The sequence below is a fragment of the Copadichromis virginalis genome, linkage group LG6, assembly GCF_057382275.1.
Source record: "Copadichromis virginalis isolate Kocher_CV1m ecotype Utaka linkage group LG6, C_Virginalis_male_GT1.1, whole genome shotgun sequence".
Classification (NCBI taxonomy): domain Eukaryota; kingdom Metazoa; phylum Chordata; class Actinopteri; order Cichliformes; family Cichlidae; genus Copadichromis; species Copadichromis virginalis.
The window spans coordinates 26,513,596-26,540,192 of NC_140623.1; the positions used below are offsets into that span (position 1 = coordinate 26,513,596).

At 40.5% G+C, this 26,597-nt stretch overlaps 1 protein-coding gene across 3 annotated transcripts in view; it reads right to left on the reverse strand.

The window, feature by feature from the left end:
- grin2bb (glutamate receptor, ionotropic, N-methyl D-aspartate 2B, genome duplicate b) overlaps nt 1-26,597 on the reverse strand; it is a 136,796-nt gene that overhangs the window by 39,081 nt on the left and 71,118 nt on the right. For all 3 annotated transcript variants that reach the window (XM_085459527.1, XM_085459528.1, XM_085459526.1), the window contains exons 4-8: nt 20,491-20,634; nt 18,147-18,417; nt 14,481-14,673; nt 636-750; nt 212-417 (exon numbers count right to left, since the gene is read on the reverse strand). In XM_085459527.1, the coding sequence (XP_085315653.1) occupies nt 212-417; nt 636-750; nt 14,481-14,673; nt 18,147-18,417; nt 20,491-20,634 (929 nt within the window). The remainder of the gene's footprint in view (nt 1-211; nt 418-635; nt 751-14,480; nt 14,674-18,146; nt 18,418-20,490; nt 20,635-26,597) is intronic.

Sequence of the window (26,597 nt, forward strand, 5' to 3'; positions counted from 1 at the left end):
GGAGTTTGAGTTTTGCAGTGGGAAGGTGTGGTTGTGTTTATATAGCTTTAGAGAAGGGTGTTGTGTTTGGACATTGGGGGACCTGGTGGTAACGTTTGTGACATGTGTTTTAGCATTTGAGAAAAACTGTATTAAAAAATAGCAGTGCCACAAATCTGAAGGTTTAACAGAGGAAAACTTTAAATTCTTACACTCCAACTTAATTTCTCACCTTAGTTTGAGCTGTTTGCGGCATGGCACCGTGTTCCTCATGCAGGTCCCGCTGAGCGGGTCCACATCCTCCACAATTACAAACGGCGCCTCCTCCAGAGTCACGATGGACAGGTGGTCCTTACGCTCCTCCGCTCCTGAGTACAGCTCAAAGCGAGGCCAAACGTGGTACCTCATCGTCAAGGAGCCTCTCTCCCATTTGCCAACCTGTATGAGTGAGTGGGAGGACAGCTGTGTGTAATGTGCACGCCACTGTAACGAGTACTTCAAGTGGCAGAAAAGTGACAGACACATCGCAGAAGCATCAGAGGAGGAAAAGGGCAGAGAGAAGAGAAGAGAAGAGAAGAGAAGAGAAGAGAAGAGAAGAGAAGAGAAGAGAAGAGAAGAGAAGAGAAGAGAAGAGAAGAGAAGAGAAGAAGGTTTACCCTGTCCCACTGTCTGTCCTTGTCTAGAAGAATGATGACCAGCTTGGGAAACATCTGGTGGCCTTCTTCGCTAAATGACAGGTTTCGGCCTTCAAATGTCACATTCATAAGGTACCTGAAAATGGAAAAATCCAATATCAACACGCGGTTGTTGACCACAAAGCAAAATGTGGAGAATTTAAACTTCATTCTGGATTTCCTTAAAACATGTTTAATGAATATTTAAATGCTGCTTTGCCATCTTTAACGCTGATCTAAAACAGAATTACTAACAGCAAGACGAACCAAACACGCTGTGGATGTAAAAGATTATCAGGAATTCATCTGAAACCTGAACTGACATATTATAACACAAGCTGTGGAGGCTATATGTGTACAAATACCAAACATTTTTCTTTTTCAAGTCTTTTTTCATTATTATTTGGCGTTCAGCTGCTAAAATTCTCCACATTGTTCAGAATCTAGTTACAAACTTTGCTGCACGGTGTGAGCAGCAATATTCTTTTCATTGTTATTGTAATTATTATTTGTGGCAGCAATAGCAATCTTGATATTTTATGCAGTCTCTTAACTCAACCACGACCACAACGAAGGTGACCCAGTTTGAAGCATAGTTATAGTGTTAAGAAGAACAGAGCAGGAGCAGGTAAAGCGAGAGTGAAAGGTGGAGGAGTGGGTAAAGGAGGAGAGAGTGCGTTAAGTGCTGTGTGGACAATAATCAGCATATACAGTATGTGTTTCAACAAGTGCACAGCAGTGGCAGATAAGGTGGAATCATCTCTCTCTCTCTTTCTCTCTGCCGCCTCCTTCCCGCACTCTTCCTCATCCTGATCTGTGGGCTGCCATCACCATGGAGACGCTCTGCCTCTGAAACAATCCACCGGAGAAATAAATATCTTGTCTGAATGCAAGGAGTAAGGAGCTCAGTGTGTGTGAGCGTGTGTGTGTGCTTAAAAGGATGTATGAAACACATTTTACCCACCATTATCTCCAAGCAAGTCAACAGTGTGAAAAGAAGGACAATACATCTTTTCACAAGTGAGTAGAAAATAAATAAATAAATTGCAGACAACAGATGAGCAATGGGCCTGAAACTTGCCCAAGATTTTATCGCAAGTACCTCCCACTAGAACATTCGGTACTTCTATCTGTGATCTCTTCAACTATATTTATATCCGACCTCACACACACACACACACACACACACGCAGAGTTCTAAGTAGGCTACATGCTTGGAGCAAGTCAATAATATGACTCAAGCCTCCATGAATTGCCTATTTGCTGCGTACTGGCTGGCTTGCGCACTACAAGTGCTGTAATGCACGTGTAACATGGGATTAGCCTCCTAATACAGTTTGACTAAAACAATGAATCCTGTTCAGCGTCCTCCACCAACTCACAAATCCGACATTTTCCTGGAAAAGCCTTCAAAAATTTTACACCTGGTTAGACACTGCTTGTAAATATCCTTCACCATTTTTGCAAAAAACCCATTCTCGATCACTTAAGCACATTTCACTCGGTGCACGGCGCACTTGTGAAGCACAATGTTAACCAAACAACTACAGCGCCGGTATCATCGCTTATTGGTAATGATATGATGCGTATAAGCCTGTAGGAGTGCACAGGCGGCACAGGCGAGTTAAAGGTTCATACCAATAATGGATGGTTGTAATCTGAGAAGTAGAGAAGGAAGACTGTGTAAGAGCTCTGAGGGGGGGTAAGGAGGAGGAGGAGAGGATGTGGATGGTTTGTGGAACCACAACCAACAGAAAAACCTCCATGAATACATGTTTCCCAGCATAAGCAATTGCTAAAGAGACAGCATAATGTTTATTTGATTGATATTTACAACTGTTTTTTTTTCTTTTGCATTAGTAGTCAACAGTGAACCTTTGATAACTATAAATGTTTGATAACTAAAGGCATCTGCACTCGAGTGCGGACCAAAACAACCGCACCCAGAAGGTTTGGTGTGAATTATCAGGCGTCTGGGCTAAATGCGTTCTCATAGCTAAGCATGCTTTGCATTCTGAGCAGACATGTGGTAGAGTACCACTGATGTGCATTCACTGTTCCTGCCCCAGACACATCTGTGTACCACTACAAACTGTTCTCACATGGTTTCTAGTGAGGCATTATGGTTCATGTGAATTTTTTTCTGTGTTTTCTCCCCAAAACACTGAAGAAAACTTCAAGTGTACAAGCTCATCAGCTGATCAGGGCCATAGTAAATGAACTACAGGTGTGAAAACACCTGTTTTGGTGCGCCAGCATGTGATGGAGGTTTTGGAATGTGTCCCCTCAGAGCCTGACGCGGTATGCTGGCAATAGAGGTGTCATGGTAACTGCATTTTACGTGGTAAAGGCAAAAAATGTAAACTGTATCAATAATGCACATATAATAATTATATGTAAGAGCAAAAGAGAAGATTTACAACATGGTATTGAAACCTGCTATGATGTATGATTTGGAGATGGGGGCACTGACAGAAAGATAGGAGACAGAGTTGAAGATGTTAAGATTTTCACTGGAAGTGATCAGGATAGACAAGATTACAAATGAGTACGTCAGAGGGACCGCTGAAGTTGAGTGGTTGGAAGACAAAGTTAGAGCAGCGAAGTTAAGATGTTGTGGACCTGTGCAGAGGATAGTGGATATACTGGAGAAAAGATGTTGAAGATGGAGCTGCCAGCCAGAAGGAAAAGAGGAAGGCCCCAGAGAAGATTCATGGATGTAGGAAAGAAAGACATGTAGAGGGTTGGTGTGACAAACGATGTTAGGGACAGGGTGAGATGAAGGCAGATGATCCTGTGGCGACCCCTGTGTAATCTTTTTGTATAGGTCTTTGTTCACATGTGGTTAAAGACTCTCTCACCACCTCTATGGCTTTGATTCATTTGCCAAAGAAAACAAAGTACAAGTTGCAGAGAATCTGAATTTGACAGCTCAGTATTTGTAGTTTTACAAAACACTCTCTGCAAATCTTTAAAAAACATATTCGCTCACAGCGGCGAAGATGCTGCTTCACCATCAAATCAGCATCGCATGTGATGCAGAAAAATGTTTTATGGTAAAGTAAGCTGAGGTCAAATTTAGCCAAATTCCCAGTTGTAGCAGTTTTATATTTTCTTCTCTTGTGCTTTTATTTGTTTGACGAGCACTACAAGATTGTAGACAATAAAAATAACTGCGTATCTGTCTATATTAAGTCTCAGTAATACTCAGCAGCTCAGCAGTGTTATTTTGACTGCAGACAAGACGGCTTTGACGTGTCGTCACAAGCGGGTGACGCAAGCAGACGTACGTAAAACTGCAACATGAGCAGGCAGGATAATTTAATGCAATGTGTTGCCATGGCTCCCACAACCACAGCAATTTCTGTGCAATCAGCTGCGTTGCCATGGGAACAGTAATCTCACAGATGAGAGGCTGGTTGAAGGAGAGGAAGAGAGAGGAGTATTTTTTAGTCTGAACCTGAGTGTTTACTGACTTCCCCTCATGCTGTCTTTCAGTTTCAGATCAATCTCTCCATCTAACCTCGGAGAAGCGCGTCGAATCACACATCAATAGGATTCATCTTCCCGTACATTAACCTGTGCCTTTACAAAGACTGATGCACGCTGTGAATTTACAGCAGAGGAGGCTGCTCTGTTTATCATTTTGTAGCCCTGTACTATTGATGTAGCTTTTATGTGCTGTTTGATCCCTCTTCGTGTCAGAGCTCCCCTCTGGAGGAGGAATATAAAATATATATATATATAAATAAATAAAAACATAAAAACTACTGGGATGAACCACTAACCGAAGCTCACGCGGCTTCATCACAGCCATATGCAGCGCTTTGTGCGCCTCGCTCACCAACTGTTCCCCATCTAATCACTGGCTGTGAGGGGAATTTATTTTTTAGCAACAGAGACAATGAATCATCAATGGCATGGACACAATCCCTATTTTTGTGTGTGTGTTTTTCTATCCCCCAAATATCTTCAAATGTGTTTCTGAGCCATTTGATATCATGACTCCTTTTGAATTTCTCTTTTTTTTAATCTCAGAGTGAAGCAGAACAAGGTCACAAATTCTCTGTCGCTGCAATGCAGGGATGTAAAAATATATATCTCTGGCGCGCGTGTGTGTAAGGAAGTGTGTGCATGTATTCGCACACACACTCGCATGGACAAACTGTATCAGGTTGCTGTGGATGACTCCTGAGGCCTGCCTTTCAAAAGTTACCAGTTACTGATAAAATGTGTACTACACTTTACATGTCCTGCAGGATAGAAGCTGTGACAGCGAGTAGAGAGTGGACAGCCTCACAATACCGTGAATTATGAAAAATACAGAGTAGAAATGATGAGCCGTGCTACTCGAGGTCCACTTCAGAACAAATTAAACAAGGTGGCAACAGGTGGGATATGGGTGCAAAAGCTGCGATTAAAAGACAAAATATTTTCTGGTTGCAGCGAGGTTAAAATCTAAAAACAGATATCTGTGTATGAATATGCTGAATCTGTGGGCAAAGGACAGGACTTTTGGTCCTAAAAGCTGGTAAACAGTACATGTAGAGAGCAAATGAGGATTTGCATTTAGATTCTCAAAGCTACTATCTCTCGACTGATTTTGCTTTAGGAATAAGAAGCCACTGGTTTCCCAGACTGTAGCGAGAGACTGTTTAGCACACAGCAATTTCACCAACACTACAACCGAAAGATTGTCAGCCGTCACAATGCAAACACATATAAAACCGCTATGTATTTGTAAACTTTAACAGTGGCAGGTTCACAGTGTGACCTAACAAGTTTTAGATTAGCCTAATAGTTCTCACTCTGAGAGTCTGCAGAGGTAATCAAAGTGTAATTGAGCCTATTAAAAAAAGCGTCTTGAACACGAATACAGAGAATAATTTCCATGTTTCGCCTGATTGCAAATCAAATTCATTAGCTTGAAATAGCCCTTCCTCATGAGTTACATGACCAGCATGACATCTCCAGCATGTATCATAATCAAACATTTTCTGTCATTTGAATATAAACTGCTTTGTTGCTTGTAAACGAGTTTCACAAATCCAAAGATGAGCATCTTGCTGTGAGGCATCGGTGCCAACCGAGCCATCGCGTTGCTAAACGCTAAATTTTTATTCTGCCCTGTTCGTTTTAATTTTAGGGGATTTAGTTAAATAATATCAAATTTAACAAATTTAACAATTTAACAAAAAAAAAAAGATCCTCAGGCCTCTCCAATCCTGGGTTATGGGAAGGCTGGAGCCTATCCGAGCTGTCACTGGGCAAGAGGTGAAACCAGGTAACCAGATAACCTCTACTCCTACAGCCAATGTTCATGTTTCCAGACTGAAAAGCAGAGTACCACGAAGAAAATCTGTGTCAAACCCAAAAAATTCTGGCTGTGAGGTAAAAGCGCCAACCACTGTACCACCATGCAACCGCCCAACATACAATTCCAAATCCCCCAAATGATTTTATTTCTTATTTATTGAGCCATGTTTTTCAAGTGCCACAGCCCCGAAAGCTAAATACACAAACACAGTGCTGCCGGACTCCACACTGAAAAGATGTAAGGCTCCGAATCTCTTTGAGCTGCAGCCTTTAATAAGAGAGTCCACAGGAGCTCCGTGTGATCCGGGCCCGCGAGGACCCCTGATGTGCAGGAGACATCAGACAGCTACCTGTGGAGTCTGAAGAGAGGGAGCGTGTATCACAGAGATCGCTTACATTTAAAATGTGAACAAGGGCAAAAGAGAAGATGACAATGACCTTTCATAGTTATGTTTTTGTTGTTGTTGTTTTTTACTGTGGCTGATTTGATTTTAAAATTAGTAAATAAGGACACACTCATCAGTCCTTGTTAACCTCTACAAATAGAGCATATTTGTAGAACTAAAGACCTAATTTGACAGACGGTGATGTAAAGAAGATTTCTAACATTTGTCAATAAGAGGACCAAATACCTCAGATGATCCCATATCCCCGGTAGCAACTAGCTAAAGCAAACCTGAGTACCACGGGGAAAAGCACAAGCTTGTCAATTTACTGTGCTGGTGATAGTCATGTAGTCATGTGTCTCAAACTTTCCTGTTTTTGTGTCGGCTGCTTTTCTTTTTCTTCTCCTTGTGATCTCCATATACTTTTTTATTCTTTGAGCGTCTCAGGAACATCTTTGTGTCCGTATGTTGTTATTTTTTTCTTGTCTGAGACTGTTCATGGTGGACACACAGCTACTGCTGCTTCCTTAAAAAAGGTAGGTTTACGTTTTTAAACGGGAAGAAGCAACAAAATTATTAGGTGTCTGAAAATAGCGAGCTAGCCTTGTGTGTGTGGGTGAAGACGCTGAGCAAAAGGCAGCTTAAACTGTAGGAAACTAGAGGGCATAATTTGTTATCAGCTCGCATTTGAACATGTTTGAATGAACACCTTAGCTCAGCCTGACAGCCAGATTAAATACTGCTGGAGGATACATTAAAGTCCACCCAAAAACACGTTCTCATAAATTCACAATGATGTTTAACCATCACACAGAGAAAAACATCATTTAAGTGAAATTTTAAAAGAATTCTTCTCTGACAGCGAGCCCCACATAGCAGATTTTCACTTTGTTACTTTTTTTTTCATTTAACATTTTTGGACAGACAGGGAATGTTGGGAAAGGTAGCAGGGAATGATGTGGGGAAAAAGCTCACTGGCCAGGAGTCAACCCCCTGAAATCTCATCATCAGTGACTAACGCGATAGTTAATATTTAACTGTAAACCTGGTAATCAGAACATGAAACTTTAGTTTGAAACTTTGAAACTTATTCTCAATTTTTAAGCTAGTCAGTGTTTTTTTATAGGGTTAGGGTTGGTTTGCATCTAATGCAGAAGCAACAATCCACCCGGTTAAGTCCTAAGTACATGGTTATCAGGGCGCCCAGATGTTGAAATTTTATATAAAAAAACAAAAAAAGAATGAAACTTCCAGTTTTTCCTCACAAGTAAAACTTTTTGTTGTAAGTATAAGAAAAAATACTAAATATAATCTACATTTAAAACCAATTAAAGGGCCATACTGACTGACCAGAGCTCAACTACAGACCAGAAAATGTCAGTGAAATTTGGATGGCAGTAGGGGTGACAGGAAAGGCAGAAGGGGTGAGTACAAAGCTAAACTCATATTTAAATGTTCGAAGCAAAAAGAATACAGACAGCTGGGGCAGTGCCTTGATAATAATGGTTAATATTTACATGAAAATGTCAAAAAAGTGTTACTGACTTTTTCTTACACTAAATAGCACGCACTCAGTGACAACCAACCGAAGCACATCTGAGAGAGAGGTTAAGTATTAAGCAGTCATGTTATACTTCCAGATAAAACACTACCTGGGATACTTTTGTGTTTACATTTGACCACATTTGCTGTGTCACTGTATAAATTGCTGAGTCACTACCATTGTACTAAAATGATGCCGCTGTTGGCACCGTGATAGATTTCTGCTTTGAATTAGGTAGTCTGTCATCAGTGGCAGCAGCTCGCTAGAAAAAAAGGATTAATTTTGTTTGGGCTAATAAACGCTGCTGCCTCTGAGCTACAATTATCAATAAAATGTTCAATTTTCATCATATTTAAAATTAGCGCAAAATTATCTGAAATATGACGACGTTACGTGATAAATATTGTGATATCGCTCTGAGGCTACGTCTGAACAGATGACTGAAAAGGGAACATGTTGTGAACTATTCTGTTTACAGCTTGAACATTGGTTTGCGTGTCCTTTCTCTGTATTTCAGTTAAGTATAGCCTCCCCAGTGTAATTCTTTTACTTCCTGTTTTATTTTGGTAATCACATGTCTCTTGTGATCTGTGCAGTTTTCTTCTTGTTTAAAGGAAGAAACTACTGTCACTGTCACCAAGTGCTTTCTCCTGGGGATCGTTGAATAATACTAGAGAATAACTATTATTAGAAGAAAAAATATCCAAAACATACATTTAGGTTTTTATTTTACAGTGCCTGTTATAAATTAAATTGTACTGCAACATCAATTAATACAAACTTTAAGCTGTTGCTTTTATATAAAGATATAATTTCCTGTTTTTCTCTACTTTAATGATTTATTGGTCGGTTGGAAAAATGTGCTTAAGAAGTCCCTTTGGTGTCTGGAAAAAGCCAATAAAAAACAATTTAGAAAATAATCAAGAGATTAACATAAATTATGTTAATCATTTCTTCCAATCAGAGCGCTTTAATTAAAATATTGACATGAGTATGGCGGTGCAGAAATAAACAGTCTTCATTAAGTTCTCACACACTGTATCGTCTCGAAAGTGAGCAGGAGCAGCAGCACCGGGAGCAGCGTTACAGATGTGAACCACTGTTTGCTGATCCAGTAAGCGAACAATACAATAAGTAAAAGGCCTTTTGAAATATTGATTGGTTATTTCTGTGGCATTTAAATCTCCCTTACAGCAATTAGCTATAAACAGGGCGCGGATAGAAATTGAATTCATGTCAAATATAAGTGATTCAGCTCTGAAACACATAAATCCTCCCTCCTTTCAATGTAGCTATAAATAGAAAACTAGGATCAACAGTTTTTAGCATGAGATGGGCAAAAGAGGGAGGAGGGGTGGGATGTGGAAAGCTTAAACATTACTTTCTGAGTCAACATTTTGTAACTGAGACATGTACTTGATACAGGTTTTCAGGAAAAATGGACGACAATCTTTGAGTGAGAGGTGGAAAAAGGAAAAAAAGAAGCGTTAGCAATAGAAAGATATTTAAAAGACTGATGCAGTCTGTAGATAGATAGCATAGGCTGCATTTAAAAGATGAATACCAGTCACAGTGGCCTCACTCATTGTTAGTGAGTTCCTCATGTGAAGAACTGACCTAAGTTTATAAGCTGATGCCATCTTACTGGACTGAAACCAGATGTGATGATTGAGGGATGCTTTTGATTGATAAGGGATTGAGGGTTGCTTGAAGCAGGTTTAACGTTTTATAGGAGACTCACTGAATACCTGGAATTCTACAATTTCAGATCACAAGTTTTATTGCAGGATATCACAAGAATTTTATTTATATGTTTCTTGTTTTGCTCTTTTTTCCCTTTTTTTATGTTGCAAATCAGGTTATCATGTGTGATATTGCCCAAAAGGGTATATTTACCTTTAATATTAAATGTAAACTTCTTTCAGTTGTTTCCTTTTCACAAAGGGTCACAGTCAGGCAGATTTTTTACACCAGATCAAACCCTCTTGTGGATTTGCATTTCCACCAGGTCTCAAACTGTGGAAGTTTATATGTTAGACAGATGTGTAAACTGGAACGCTATGAAGCCCCGTCTTTTACATATGTTACAAAAAAGAAGTCCAGTTCCTCAGACTCAGTCTGTCAGTCAGAACTGCCCACCAAGTACATTAAAACATCAGTATGATGTTGGCAAAAAATGCTCCCAGCTGGACCTCATGGTGGGAACCATCTTTATTTACAGTCTATAACTCTAGCCCTCTTCAGTGGCGAGGATTCCCAGAAGCACAATGCAATGGCTTGTTTGCCATCTAATAAACACAGATTTATTAGACAGACACTTTTATTGTGCATATTAAGAAATGTAATAATGGTGCTCTCCTGCTGCAGGACAAAAAACAGGAAGGAAAATATACTTTAACCTCCTAGGACCTGGCGTCCACATATGTGGACATCACATTTTGGGTTAATACAGAATTTTGCTCTACAAGGGCCTGATATCCACTTATGAGGACATTATACTGCTATTGTTCTCTCACAATTTTAAATGAATATCCTCAAAAATAAGGTAAAAAAAAAGAAATCTGGTAATTCTTTGTTTTTACATTCATCGGGCCCCAATGTGACCAAATATCAAAGAGAAAGTAAAAATGCATGCCGTGGAAGAGTTCTGGTCTTAGGAGGTTAAAGGTAAAAGAAAACGAGAGGAGCACGCTTGCCTCGCGTGCACAGGAAGCAGCAGTGACTTTTTTGGGCTGAATTTTACTGAATGCTCAAAAGAATGGCATGCAGCGAGCCCACAGCCGTGAAGGAAAATGTCTTGTCAGACTGCATAAAAGCACACTCACTACAAAATATTTATCATGTCTTACATCATATCTACCGGTGAGGAATTTGTAACAGCACAGGGATTTGAGAGAATTTTGAATGCCAGCCCTCACACACACACACACACACACACACACACACACACACACACACACACACACACACACAATAAAGAACATCACTTTCTCTGCACACACAAATAAGCCCCTTAGCGCCTCATCCAGAAACCACTTGGAGCACATTTTCTCATTACCCCAGTGTTCCTGTCCTCTCTGTCAGGCAGGAAACAATGGATGGCCTCTAGAGCTCTGTGCGCTTGTGCGTGCATTTGCTTATTTGTCTAGGTTTCCATGTTGGAGTAACTGCAGCCTGTGTGTGTGTGTGTGTGAGAGAGGTCAAGCAGCCCCTAAACAAATTTGTGAGCGTGACTCACCGGGATCTCCCATCTCCGTCCATCAGCGCTGACAGGATGCCATGCTAATCCAGCATGCATGCAGCCCACTGTGGCCTGTAGCTATATAGGAGTTCATAGAGACATATGGCCTTATTATTGCTTTTGTCTCTTGGGATGAGTGAATGGAAGAGTTGGAATTATGCATATGCAGTGTGTGTGTGCGCTTGTTTAAGTATGTGTGTTCTAGACCCCTGCTAGCCCCTGGAGTCACCATCAGGATCCAGTGGTCCAAATTCTCTAGCTTCACTCAGTCAAATGGGGAAAAATGGAACGGATGGCTGGAAAACACACAGTATCAACACACATGCAGCACACACCCACACAAACAGAGCACGGCAACATCCCAGGTGTGTGCCCGAAGGATGATTGAGAGCTAACCCTGGGTCTAATAGCGTCCTTTGGAAACTGAAATATTCATGGCCGTGGCGCTATTGTTATCTCTGTCCTGTTGGTGGCTTAAACCTCGATGGCACGCATAAGTGCTCCACATATAAAAACAACAACAACCCAGAAACAAGGGTAAAGACAAGACCCAAATTTGCAGTAATACATCAACCTCAGCCTGGAGATTAATGCAGTAGTGGCAAGGGAGGTTGCCTAATATCTCCCTGTTTCTTCGCAATCCTGAAATTCAAACTGACAGTGAAAAAAAAAAACAAATAAAAAAACAGAGAAGGAGAGAGAGAGAGAGAGGCAGACAGGTGAGTAGTTTTGTAAGGCTAAAGCACCGCTTTTATTAGAGGAGATGTCCTCAGGAGTCCTTAGTTTTTATTAAAATAAGCCCTAAGGAGCACTTAAATGTCACACTATACCAACACATCTGTGTTTACATGCGTGTTTCTGTGTGCGAGTGATAACCCCACTGTTGTTCTATGGATCTCTTTTTTTCCATTAATCCGGCAGTCCCCGAGCATTCAATTAGCTGTGGAATCTGTGATCAATGTGAACACTAAAAGCATGCCCCATGAAGTTAAATGGGGATTAATTATTGAATACCAATGCTCCGTCTTGTTCTGTAATGTGCCAAAAAAGCAAAACAAGGAAGTTCAGAGGAAGAAGGAGAGGGGGGCGAGAAGGATGTTTTTCTTTAAAGATGGCTGTGAGTTAAGATAAAGATAAGAAGGGAGTTAATGTTTCTGTTCATCTTTTTTAAGTTTTTATTGGCCATTAAAACAAATTCTGGCTCTCCCGAAGGAAACGTCTCTGCTTTGTTCAATGTCTGTGCGTGTTTTTTTGTGCCCACGTTGTATTTCATGTGTGGGGTCGCACATTTTCTAGATTTGTAATAGTAGTTTTTCCTCCGGCAACCAAAAACCAGATGGCTGCTTTGGCTTTGATATAATTAATTTAAAAACATATTTTACTTCTAAAGGCATTTTCTTGTAACACACCATGTCCATTGGCTGCAAATATAAATTTTAAGCTTTATAAAATTAGGTGAAAGAAGCTTATTGTTTTTTTTTCAGTAAGGGAGATTATCTTTACTGGATGGTGCTCGTATTAAAACAATGTCTGAACACCAATATATGTTGATTTTGCAGCTGGTTTTCACTCAAGACTCTTCATGTACATTGTAAATACTGATTGGAATCACTCAGTGCTTGATTTATGAGAATGGCAGATAGAAGCTAAATGTCTTATACTCCACACACAGCCAAATTTGTTTTTTTTTAACCGAACCAAACAATAACGGAAAACCAAAAGTGGAAAAAGAAAATAGATGTTCCACTTGTACACTACATCCATGTGACTGCATGGCAGGTGAAATGAAAAGGAGAGTGATTGTGGAGCAATAACAAGATAAAACAAGTTGTTGATTTTTCATATTTGTCTCCTCTTGTTTTCCACCCAGCTTCTGCCTCTGTTGTTGTCTTGATATGCACGTATTTCTTAAAGCTTTCAAGACAACTGGTGCTAAAAAAATATGATGGAAAAGCAAACCAGTTTGTCTCAAGGGGCAACTGGCAGCCTCCTAACCCACTGATTTGTGTCCTACCCCACCTAGCTACTGCTGTACCACCTGCTCACCTGTCAGCCTCTTTGTTCTCACATGACACAGTGGATCTGCCTCCATCTCACCCTATCCCTAGCATCTCCCTCTGTCACACCAGCTCTCTGCATGGTGTGCTTCAGTACAGCCATGAACCTCCTCTGTGGTCTTCCTCATTTCCTGCTGCCTGGCAGCTCCATGTTCAACTTCATTTGGCCAATATATCCACTAACCCTCCTCTGCACATGTCCAAACCATCTCAACCTTACTTCTCTAACTTTGTCTCCAAACTGCTCAACCTGATATGTCCCTCTGTTGTAATCATTTCAAATGAGTATCATATCCAATGAATATCTTAACATCTTCAACTCTGCAGGCTTCAGCGTGGCCTCCTGCGTTTTTTGTTAGCAGCTCTTTCTCCAAACCATTTACCATAGCAGGTAAATAGCAACCTTTCCTTTCACTCTTGCTGCTATCCTTCTGGCACACCTGACACTCATCGTCACTCATCCCACCCTACCTGCACTCTCTACATCACCTCTCCTGTGCACTGTCCATGCCTTCCAATAGAAGTCATGGACAGTGGGAATCTTGCTTATGCTAACATTCATTCGTCTTCTCTCCAGAGCATACTGCCACCTCTCCAGACTCTCTTTCACCTGCTCCTTACTCTTACCGCAGGTCACAATGTAGTCTGTGAATATGATCATCCATGAAGACTCCTGTCTGTCTCTGCTAATCAGTCCATCAAAATGTCCAAATAATATCAAAAATGAGTAAAACCAAGAAAACGATTATTGCAAGCTCCATGTAAAAATCTTAAAAATTAACCTTGAAAACATTAAACCTCTCCACATGAAGTAGCTGCTACTGAAAGACACTTATCTTTGGATAAACACCAGCAAACACTTTTATTACAGCCACACAGAAAATGCTAACCCGACATGCTTTATTGGGAAGTTGTCCGTGGCAGGTGGTTGGAGGTATCCTCTATCACCCTCTACCACAGGCTAACTTCAAAGAACAAGATCAATGAACACAGGCCACAAAGAAAAACGAGCCACAATCTGAGAAGCTTTAGGAGCTAGGAAAGCAGTACGTGTAGTAAACAATGTAGCTCATGTGTTTTTAGACAATGAACGTCCCGCAGAGGTAGCTGACTGCCTGGATTCTCTCGTGATGAAGATTATAGGTTCTCAAGAATCACGCCGCTTTGCAAGGTAAGCACAGTATTGCATTGCAGGTCTGGTTCATTAGACCGGGACATTCAGAGTTGAGGGGTTTGATTTCTTTACACATTTCACCATGTATGCACATCATCCAGCCAACTCACTTCAGTATTTCCTTGGAGTGTCCGGTGTTTGAGCTCTTCTTGTCAGGTGTCCCGAGGCAGCTTGACTTCTGCATGGTGTGTGGCCCTCGATCCAGTATCATGGTAGAGGTTGCCGTAGCAATGACAGCCACTGCATCGCGTACCCTGGCCTCGATGTTGTAGTCCCATTCGTCATATGACACTGAGATAAGCCCTGGGAGAGATAGTGAGAGAGCAAAGGAGAGAGAAATGAGGTGAGAGAAAGGGATGTATGGAAAGAGAGAGGGAAAAAAGAAAGATGAAAGGAAGAGAGAGAGACAGTAGTATGAGAAAAACAGGCGAGCTGAGTGCTGTGAAAATTAGCCAGAGGGTGCAAGATATACAAAAATAAAAGCATTTTAGAGAAGGTGAAAAAAAAGAGACAAAAGGGAGACAAAACTCAGAAGGAATGTCTAAAATGTTGAAAACAATATTGAAAAGGTGAAAAAAAGAAAGAAAAAGAAAGAGCTAAATATGAGCATCAGTTGAGACTACGGTCACTCCTGAGCTCACTTTGTTATGCTTGGTTTTCCAAGCATGAGAAACCGCTGGCTATCACACGTCAACATCCATTTCTTGCACACAGAAACAACTGCGTTTTCAGGTCATTTTTCATGGCTGGTTAGGATTATGTGTGTCATTTGAAACCTGGGCTGCAAATCTATTGGGAAAAAAGAGAAAAGCCAAAACACCATTTTTAGCCAGCCTAAAAATGGTGTTTCTGCTGGTTTCAAACATATGTTAAAATCTGATTTTTCACCTGCTCAGGCAAATGGAAATACGGTAATAAATTAACTGTAGTTGAAATAAATGGCTTTAAACATGCTCAGTGAGTGGAAGGGCTCTAGGGAGAGCCACTGCAAAAAGGACCTGAATCCCTGGAGAAATACTTTGAAACCATCACTGGGAATTTTGGTAACAATGGGGCCAGACTTCAGCTTATTAGTAAAACAATAGCTACAATATAAAACTAATGTGTGTTTAGTCATGATTTATCACTTATTCATGAAAAATCAGTGGATTCAAAACGATAACACACGATAAAATTAATTTCCAAGCACATTATGAACTCAGTTCACAAAAATCAGCGTGTACCTAATCACTGACTGCCACTGGTGTGGTGCAAATACAGCAGGAGAACATTTGCATATATGCAAACAGGCCCATCTGTCAATTGTGCCCACATTTTGTTACAAAGTCTTATGAGAACCTACCACAGAATAAAGCAACATTGCAGACATTTCAGCATCTTGATGTCAGCTTGGTAAATGGAAATGCAAAAACCGAGACCACAGTCCTTCAGTGTGTAGTAGACTGTGTAAATTCAAAGCACATTACATTTATACAAAGCTCAGGAGAGAGTCCTCTCACAGGACAGACAAGATGTTATGAGACTGCAGTGGAGCCTTAACAATACACTTCAGACCTCATTGATCTGGTTTAAAGGAACAAAGAAATTTTTATGAACATTGACAGTTAGTGAGGCAGAATAAAACGATGAATGGCCAGTATAAAATATGATGCAGCACAGGAATAGCCGTCCAAAGACCCCACGATGAAGAGCGTCATGGGAAGGGGCAGGCCGGGTTATCCTTTGTCTTTTCTTTTCTAACACGTCCTCGAATTTCAGGCAAAGTGGTGCGCGCCACCTTTAGGTGGGGTATTGTCGTCTAGTCAGTCCTTTCCACTACTTCTCAGATTAAATGCAATCAACTCAGCAGTATTTGAAGGCAGCAGATTTATCTGGCAGCAGATCTTCACCACACTGTCTTAACCTCTGTGGTGGTACACTGCAAAAACTGGCTATCTAAATATATTAAAACAAACATTTATTTGAGAAGATCCAGACTATAATCAAGTGGTGTATAAGTGTGTGAAATGTTACTAAGAGGTCTTGAAACAAGATTTCTAGCTGGAAATGTCATCTCAAACAACTACTTTTAGAATTTATATACTAAATAAGAAGTAAAAGACATATATTCTCAAAACGAGATTAATAATCCTATTCCCTGTGCTCATGCTTAACATATCACTCTCAAAACAAAATCTAAAAGACTTTTTGGCTGGATATAAGATTGTAAGACTTGGTTAGACAGACAGATTTCTGCAGTGTAATCAGACTCTCCTTGTTGGAAATCAGGAACCTGTTTTCCAAGTAACTCAATACTGTTGCTCCGTCTCTTCTAGTTAACTCACTCCTCGTTTAAATTCCTATCTTTGTTTCCCATCTGACGTTTCGTGGAGGTCAGCGTTGTCTCCAGCCCCGGCTACTGCTCAGTCACACCCTGCATTGGAAGGATTCGCAAAACCCTACTTCCATCAGAAAACCTCCTTTCTGGACCAGAAGCTCGCGAGTAAAACTGTTTCCATTACTCACTCCACAATCATACCTGTGCAGCTCTTCTCCTTCTCAGATAATCTTCTCCTCTCCTCTCCTCCCCTTCACAGAACTTCTGGTCGCTTATCTCTGCTCAGACCCAGCTCCACGTTTCGGTGCATTACTTGCTGTATTTTCAATAAAGCTTTCGAACTGCATTCTGGTGTTTCCACTCTGAATTACATGGCAGAATACTACGCACGAGCCAAGCTATGACGCAATCAAGCCTTCCCATTATTTCCAAACTATATGTGAAAAATGTAGTTCATTGAATGCACTCTGATGCATAAATACTAAATCCTTGCCCAGCAAACCTGTCGGCTGTGAGCGTAAAACCCCCACTCAGCGCTGCCACATACGCCTGGGGATGCGAACTGGCAGCTCAGTCACTCAGAACTTCCCCCTCAGAGATGTTGGCAACATTTCTTTGGCCCGTGCCGACAACGCGGAATGGATTATTGCTCAACAGTTTCTTGAAAAACTGATCAGAATTCATGGAAAATAAACACAGATAAATTAAATCTGTTTAACACGTGTTAATCTGGAAGTTTAGAAATCTTAGGAAACATAAAGAATGAAAAGTTCAGCCCCGCTTCATCGCAAGTGTCCTCCTGACTCGACTAACTCTAGAAACGAAACTCTAAACAGTAGAAATCTACTAATATTACAAGAAGAGAGAGAACGAGGTGGATCTTTCACTCAGGTTAAAGCATCACGATAAATATCCTGTGTGATACTAAAATAAATACATTCTATTTTTAATGGGCTGCATTAAAATACACCTTGAAACTGAAGTATTATGCTTTCCCTTGCTCACGTTGGAAATGCTCATATTAAACATGGCCAAAGTTTCAAATAACGAGGTCAAGTGCAAATAATCCATGTGAGCTGAGAGCTTATGTGTCAGACTGCTCGAGTTTTTCAGACTCTTTCTACTGCAGCATGTGCATGGTGCCAAAGAGATGGGATATTTTTCATTTGGTCATGTCGGTAACATGAGGGGACAGCCAATCAGAAGAAAGATGATTTAAAGGGTGAACAGCTGAAACAGCTTGCTTCTTAAAGAGGATAAATCGAGGCACAATATGAAAAAAAAAAAGGGTTTTATCTATGAATCACACAAAATCTTTTCAAATGTGGCTCGATCAGCGTTCAGGAATAAAATTATGTTGCTGCAAATCAATCTAATAGGTCCATTTCAACCATATGACACATAAACCTAAAATTTAAAATCTTGACAGACTTTCTTCTGCTCTGGTGTCTGGGTGTACCTGTGGGGAAGACTGAGGGAACGTGGTCTGCATCACCAGCCACAAGCGAGGGCACAATCCAGGTGAAGCCGTAACCTGTGAGGCCCACAGAATGAGCCACTTCAAAAATAGTGGTAGCCTCTTCCTTTGTGCAGTAGAGCAGAATGACAGGGCTCTGCAGTTTCTTTAGCTGGTTCTGAATCTTGAGGTCGCCATCATCCACGGACATATCCAGTAGGAGGACTTCTTCTAGCTCCCAGCCTACAAAGCTGTTCTCGATGGTGCTGCGGACCTGGAGAGAAAGCAGGAGATTGTTTGAAGACGCGTGGGCTGCACACATGCAGTGTAGTTGTGAAGGAGATATACTGGAACAAAACTGACTGAGATGTCTCCTCCTCCAACCTCGAGACTGCCAAACAGTTAGTCTCTACACATCTCCTGGGAGGAGGAAGCCATGGTCGATTAGGTAAAAAAAAGATTAGGTAATCTCCTTTTCCCAGATATTACAGCTATATCTTCACACACAGAAAGAAAATTCTCTAGGAGATGGTGCTGGTTTTATTTTTCCGTGCTCACCTGTAAACAGATAAATGAGCAACGCAGGAAGACGTGAGTTTTTATTTAGCTTGTCTCCAAATCTGTATTTATAGATCTCTAACTGAAACAGTATACGGCACTTGGATGCAGTAAGTATTGCAGCTTTTGATAATAGCTGTTCCTCAAGGGAATCATTTCAAACTGAGTTGTACGAGATTAAAAATAGGCAACTTCTCATCACAGCATTAACTTTGTTTTGTACTTAAGGAAGAAAATTTGGGTCTTCGAAACATTTTTAAAATTTGCTTGAGAGAGGAGAGCACAACGAGATTTATGATGCTCATGCAAAGTGACTATAGAAATACAATCAGTTTTTTCTTTGGGCTTTTTTTCTTATTTTCCAAACACACAGAGTTTATGTTATAAAGATAATACGACTCCCCAGAGAAGTACCAGACTCCAAATACCCTCTTTATGTTTTTTTTAAAGAAACAGATTGGAGACTAAAAGGAGAATGTATCTAGGAAGTACATTAATCTCAGGCTTCTTATATTAGGTAGCCAAAAGACAAAAGTAATAATACCCAGTGTGAAACATATCTGTTGGATGAATCTAAGGTTGAAAAACGTGACGACCATTATAAACCAGTTCTTATCACAGGAATACATTTATCTTTGCAGATAATACTCCTCCTTATATTTCTGATTTCAACTTATTATCAAGTAGATGTATATTTTGGATAAAGGCAGATAAGATACTTTTACGTAAATGTGTTTTTGTTTCAGCATTGCAGCTGAATTTTACTTTGAAATGTCTCCAGTTCTAATTTATGTCGCACTTTCCACAAGTTCACTACTGCACGAAGAGTAGCTGGCGAGTGTTTGCGAACAAGTCAGTGTTTTCCATGCACACTATGGCTAACTGATTCGTTAGCAACCAAAGCAATCGCTAGATTTTTACTGACCAATCAGGGAATTTTGTTTTATTATATTTTTTCATACTTCATTCATTTAAATTTGATTCAACCCTGAAGTTAGGAGTGTGGTTCGTCTGACTGCCAGGTCAAGCCCAAGGAGCTCCCCATAGCCTCTCTATAAATGATGGATGTAGCTATCGTGACCCTATCCATTTGTTTCTGAAATCTTGTCTCGTTTTGAAGCCTCTAAATTAATTTCACCGTTGCCATCTCAGAGTAATAAAACAAATAAACAAAAAAAAAAAACAGCTGTGATGGGCAGGGGTGGGTCTGACTGTGAAATTGCCTTCTTGCCCATCACAACATCAGCTCAAGGCACTTTTGCATTGGCTCCATTTTTGCAACCAAGAATCTTTGTCCTTCTTTTACACAGTCTATAAGGCAGCCTCCTTCCATTCTCTTTTGCTTATCCTTATCAGGACCATGGGGGGGGGGGGGGGGGGGGGGGGGGGCTGGAGCCTACCCCAGCTGCCACAGGACGAGGCTGGGTGTTCTTGTCGATGCAAACCCAACACAGAAAGGTGGTGGAGTCGAACTTGGGACCTCATTGCTGTGAGGCAATAACTTAGCAATCCACACCTTCATAAAGGTGTGACTAAATAAAACCAACAAGACAAATTGCTGAAGCTTCAAAATGCACAAGTCAAAACCAATGAGTGATGTCACTTAATGGTAGCTACGTCCATCTTTTTTACTGCACATTGTCGGTGCCTTTTGGTGCATTATTAAAGCAAATATCTGACAAAGACTCATTTTTTAGGTCATGGTACAGTCTGTCTAACACATTGGCTACATAGTAACAAATTCATGATGCAGTATAATTGAAAGCGTCTGTTTTTTGTATTTATTTACCTTGTTGACAAAGTCCTGGTAACCAGGGTAATACGTGGTGACTATGGAAAAGATGTACCAGTCATACTCCTCCATAATGTTCAACATGACGGAGGCCTGCTGCTCGATGGCTGGACCAAACTGGAAAAACATGGAGTGGTCGTCCTGGAAACGAGATACACAGAGCCAATCAGCAAATAAGGTCATGAGTCATACAGCATGAGAGAGAACTGGAAGGTAGGGCACAGATGATTATGGAGCGTATCCAGCTCCTGCAAGCCAGAGAAACAAATATAGTCTTGTCTGTAGCTCAGAGTTTACCATCCTCCTTTAATGCTGTCTGACTGCACCACAGAATATGCACCAATACTCTGTGGCTCAGTCACAGAGCGCATGTGATGCAAACCCTTTTGATATCTTAAAGATATTTATGAATATTCTAACACAGACAAGGTGACATTCATAATCAGAGAGCCTCATCACATTTACTATGCTACTGAGTGCACAATTAAGATGGCCACCTGGTTCAATGATATTTATTGCAGGGTAGCAACTTTGCAGCAGGAGTCAAAACATTTTTCTGCAAGGGAAAAAAAAAGAAAGCTCTTTTTTTGCTCCAGGAGTCACGAAGCGGTTAAGGGAAGGTCAGTCATGTAAAACCACCAAACAACTTATCAGGAGAAAGAAGTTACGATGGATTATTTACAAACGTCCTCCCTCCGAGGAGACGTGACAGAGCTGCTGTAATGAGAACAGCATCGTGTCAGCAGCCTTTTTTAGTCTGTCCACAATGAGGCCTTCTGTTAAAGGGCGACTAGAATAGAGATCTCACCTTAAGCTGTATAAAGAACTACCAGAAGTTCTTTAAAACATGCGTGTAAGACACTGATGCTTAGACTCACTTTCAAAATAAAGTCAATATTGTTTCTATACATGTTTTCAAGTCCACACTTTTGCTTATTTCGGAAATCTTGGAGCCATTCTCCCTCCTTTACCGCCAACATTAATAATGTCTCACATTCAGCTTTCTTCCAACTACGCAACATTTCTAGTCTACGCCCTTTTTCTTTCTCAACACCTCACAAGTTCTGGGTCGCGACCTGGCCACCTCTTGTTTGGATTATCCCCCTCAGAACTTCTTAATCAACTTCAAATGGTTCAGAACTCACCCAATCATATTACATTTATGATGATCCAGCTTCATTCACTCACTTTTCCCTAACACATCCTGCTCCTCACTTTCATGGCACCCCCCTCCATAACTCTCAGACCTCCATCATCCTTTCACACCCTTTCTCTGCTCAGCCTAAGCTCCACTCCTGAGCCCCTCTCGCTTCAGACTTAACACCACGGGTGCCAGAGCCTTTAGCTGCACTGGAACTCACCTCCACTTCACCTCCGTCAACTAGACTCTATTACACAGTTCAAATCACAGCTGAAAACTCATCTGTTCACATCAGCGGGTCAACTATAACCATAGTGTTTGACATGTTTTACACTCACATATTATTCCAAGGTTTTAATCTCTCCTATTATTCTTGCTATTCTGATGTTGTATTAGGTGAACCTTAGTGTTTTAAAGGTGCCAAAAAAATAGAATTTCTTATTGTTATTATAAAAGCTGACCATGCCCTCATCTCAGTTTAACCTGTTAGCATGCCAGCTTTAACTAATAACCGTTAAGGCAATCACAAGATGCAGTGCAGCTGATGGAAATCTCTTTAGGTTTGCAGATATTTGGCACGGTTCCTTTTTTTAAATCTTTGATTTCTGCTTTCAATTTTTATTGAACACATTTGTGTTTGAGTTTCAGTTTAGCTTTCTGTTCTCATGTTGGAAGTTTTGCCTCCTGATTGTTTTCACTAGCATCTCGTTGCCCTTCTGTTTCTGATTCCCTAATCAGCCCTCTGTGTATAAATATTCCCGTCTGCTTCTTTGTCTTTGCTGGATCGTCTGTTGTACTTCCCGGTTCCCTTGTGTCAGTTTTCAGCGTTTCCAGGCTTCATGTCTAAATGTGTGTGTTGTCTGTTATTTGGGGCTTTTCTTTCTCCCTTCTGGACTTGTTTACCTTTTGTTGCTTCTGTGGACTTTAATTATCAGGTTTTAATAAAGCTCGCTTTTTGTTTTACTCTGTGGTTTGGTCTGTATTTGAGTCCACCTTTAAATGGAAATCTTGAGTATTTGAGCATAAAAGAAAATTTTATGCAAATGAAAGCATGATAATGGTGCTACAAGGAGATTAGAATTAGACTTAGAAGTCTTTTGTTGCTATTATGCAACATATAACAAAACTGCAGAGAGGCTACACCTTCAGAAGCAAAAAGAAAAATAAAGAACAAACATGCAGTCATTTGCATTTAACTATTTAAAATGTACTATATATTATATTATATATATTATATATTATATTATATAGTAGGGATGGGAATTGAGAACCAGAATGCTAATTCCTTGGAACCATTAGTTTGCTGGCCTAATGATCCTGCTTATTGGTTGCACTTGTACTACAATTAGCTGATTTCAGTTCAAGTGCAGGATTAGGAAAACAGTGGTGTAGTCTTCAGCATGGATATGGACATTGCTTTCATTTTTATTGCACAAAAGAATGATATTGTGATGGTAAAGCGCAAACTGCATCCAGGACAGAAATAAGTACACTATTTTGTAAACACAACTTCACTCCTTGCAATCATCTGCACAGATAGCATGTTAATGCTAAGTTAGCCAGACAGCCTGCTAATGCTACCCTGACCCCAGCCCAGCAGCCAGACATTGAACTTGAACAGGCAACAAACTGATGAGCAGTCAGGCTGCAGCCTCCAAAAAAAATCAGAGAAATACCCCCAACATGCACAGACATTTGACCACACAGCAAGAATTAATTTGCAGGAATGTAATATCTTTGATATGCTACTTAATGATAGTGGTTACACAAAGCAGAGCCAGTGAGAACACAAGGAGAATCGATAAGAGAATCAAATCAATAAGTGATATTGATAATGGAATCGAAATTGCTAAATTCTTATCAATTCCCATCTACGCAAGGTATGGTAACCATGTAATGTGATAACAACAAGTGAGTTTCAAGAATTTTGCAATTTCACAATGACTTAACCGACAATAGACACTATTACACAAAGGATTCTGATGATCTAAGATATTGCTCTATTGGCTGTGATATTGCACAAGAGCGAAATTATTGCAGGAAGGAGGTAAAGGAGAAATGGAAGATGAGGTGGTAGTGGTGTTGAGGGGGAGAGGTCATGACACTTGAGAAGAAGCTGGGTCTGTTTGTCTTGCTTTCAGGAACCTGTAACACCTGCCAGAGAGCAACACGTTGAGCAGGTGAGAGTTGGGATGTGACAGTGATCAGGATGACCAAATGATAAACACGAACTTGTGTACCAAATTTCACTGGAATCCAACTTAAAGTGATCTACCAGCAAAGGCTAGCAGCTGGTACTGTTAGCAGATAACTGCCCATCTCTACTTCTGATTAAAATGTGATCCATTTGGTTACTAAACAAAGATGGCCATGGCAATAAATTAAAAGTCTTCAAAATTACCGTCCACGAATGACTGGTTGCCAGGTGCAGTCTGGAAGGAGGCTTGAGCTAAAAGTACATATTTAAAACTAGAGATGGCACGATACCACTTTTTTATGTCCGATACCGATACCGATATCATAAATTTGGATATCTGCCGATACCGATATGAATCCGATATAGTGTTTTTTAATCAACAAAACTGTTTTTTAAAATATCTTGCTGCATTTTGCAAGTCTGCAAGTTCATACTCAAGTTTAAAACAACAACTACACTAAAGCTATTCTGTTATACCTGTATACAAAAAAAATATTTCATAGTTCAGCAATACTGATCAATCTAATAAACTTAGACCTACACCATCCTCCCTATTCTGGTATTTTAAAGAGTACTTAGCGTAAATATTAAGCAACCTAACTAATAGGGTTCCAACTCCCAGCAACAACAAAAATAAATAAATAAAAAATAGGGAACCACCCCTCACGCGCCACCTCATGATGCTTAATCGACGTAATCAACCTTAATTTGATGCAGTGTGAAAAAAAATGCACAGAAATCAATTATTTTTCAAGAAATATTAAATAGATTCAACATCTTTCTTCAACAAAATTGCAGACTGCACAGATGGTACCTTCCCAAAGTAAAAAGTACTATAGCTTACTAGGGTATATATATTAGACTTAATAGTCACTATGTACAGTAATTGACTTCTATTCATTTTACATCAAATTAAAACTTTGGGTGTCAGATAATTATTTATTAAAAGCTAGACATTTTAAATGAGAATAAGAAAGAAAAGTATGTCTTTGTGCCCCCTTTTCCCTGTTAATGCCCTATCGGCCCCCCTGGCTAAACTTTGCTAGATCCGCCCCTGCACAGTTACCAGCGTCAGCTACGTAGAAAAAGATCCTGGTGTAGAAAGTAATATTAAATAAATTCTAACAACAGCTTATCAAGCTTAAACGTGCTGCTGTTGTTCAGCCGCTGGTTTCCTCTTTCTGGCGCAAAGTGGACCAAAAACAAACGAGAGACAGACTCGCGACAGAAAAGCCGATCAGCTGATTTAAGCAGTTTCACGATTGAAGTAGCAGCCGGAGAGCGAGAGGCAGTCGCTTGTTAAGCTTAACGTGGGAATGCTTTACAAACATTCAGAGATGGACTTACACACTTGCTTTACTTCTCTCGGGGATAACTTTGTCGGAGATGAAATGCCAGGTTGCTAGCGAAGCTCCAAATGCTATCCAGACCACCGACAGGTCCTGCATGCCACAGCCGCTCTATCACGTGATGCATACGTTCTGAGGTGAGTTACGGCGTGTTGCAAGTTTTGTGAGGTGCTTTCGTGATATTTAATGGATCGGATTACATTTTTTATTTTTCTCCGATATCCGATCCAGTAATTTAGGTCAGTATCGGACCGATACCGATACGTAATATCGGATCGGTCCATCTCTATTTAAAACCAGCTTACATCCATGTTCTTATTTATTCTTTTTTTCAGCTTTATTGGGGTTTGTTGGTCCAACATAAGGCAAAAAAAGATGTTACAGGCATAACTGTAGACAAAGGTCTCCTGTGACTTGGATTGATTAAAAAAATTTACATTGCTTTTTAATTCCGTCTTGTCTTGTTTACTTATTTGTCATTTTAGATAAACTGTGGCAAAAACCGATGTGAAATGTTGGGCCATAATTCACAGCAGCACCAAGAAAAGAAAACTTTTAATCAGTTAGCGCTCATTTGCTTCGCTTCACACGATCTTCGATTTTAAAGTAGAAGATTCAGTATTTTGTGCTTTCTTCTATTTGCCCCCTGTGGAACATCTTACCCATGCACGGACTAATTATATAAACCTGCATATGCACATGTTAGTCATGCAGGAAGCAGAGCAGCGCTCGGGTTACGTGCACGACCTCCACTCCACATCAAAGCCAGTCTTCCCTATTCCACCACTTTCTTACCCAGAGGGGGAGAAAGGATGTACTACCTACCTTTCACTGCGATTATATGCTAACAACATTGCAGTGTCAAGTGACGTTGGAGGGGCTGGCAACGCTGGAAATGAGTAGAAAAGTCGAGTGTTTACATTTGTGTGTGTGAGCAGGCTGAAGCCTGGCGTATTCCCTGCTTTGACAGTTCATACACTCAACTCGGTAATGAAGGTATTTTCAGGCATGACCGGCGGCTAATGCACTATTCATCTCTAACCTCACACTTCCATCAAAATCCATCATTGTTTGATGACTGCAGCTTCAACCTGCTGAGTTTTAAATTTGTGTGGATGAGTGCAACATGTGGTTTACCTGACATTATACTACCCTCTTCTTTCACACACGTCCTCACTTTAAACAGATGAGGCTGGCGATACTCTTTATAATAATGGAATGTAATTTTTTATTATCGGCGACGCGACGGTTCGCGTGAACCAAAACGAAGGATGATGTCATCCTACTAACACGTGTTGCCCGTGTAGTCAAATTTGAAACAGCTCGTTCTGCCGTGCCTTCTGTTCTTAGAGGCTGTTTAAAAAACAAACTATTGAAATGCGTGACTTGAGGTGTCATTACAGAGAGCATGGATGCC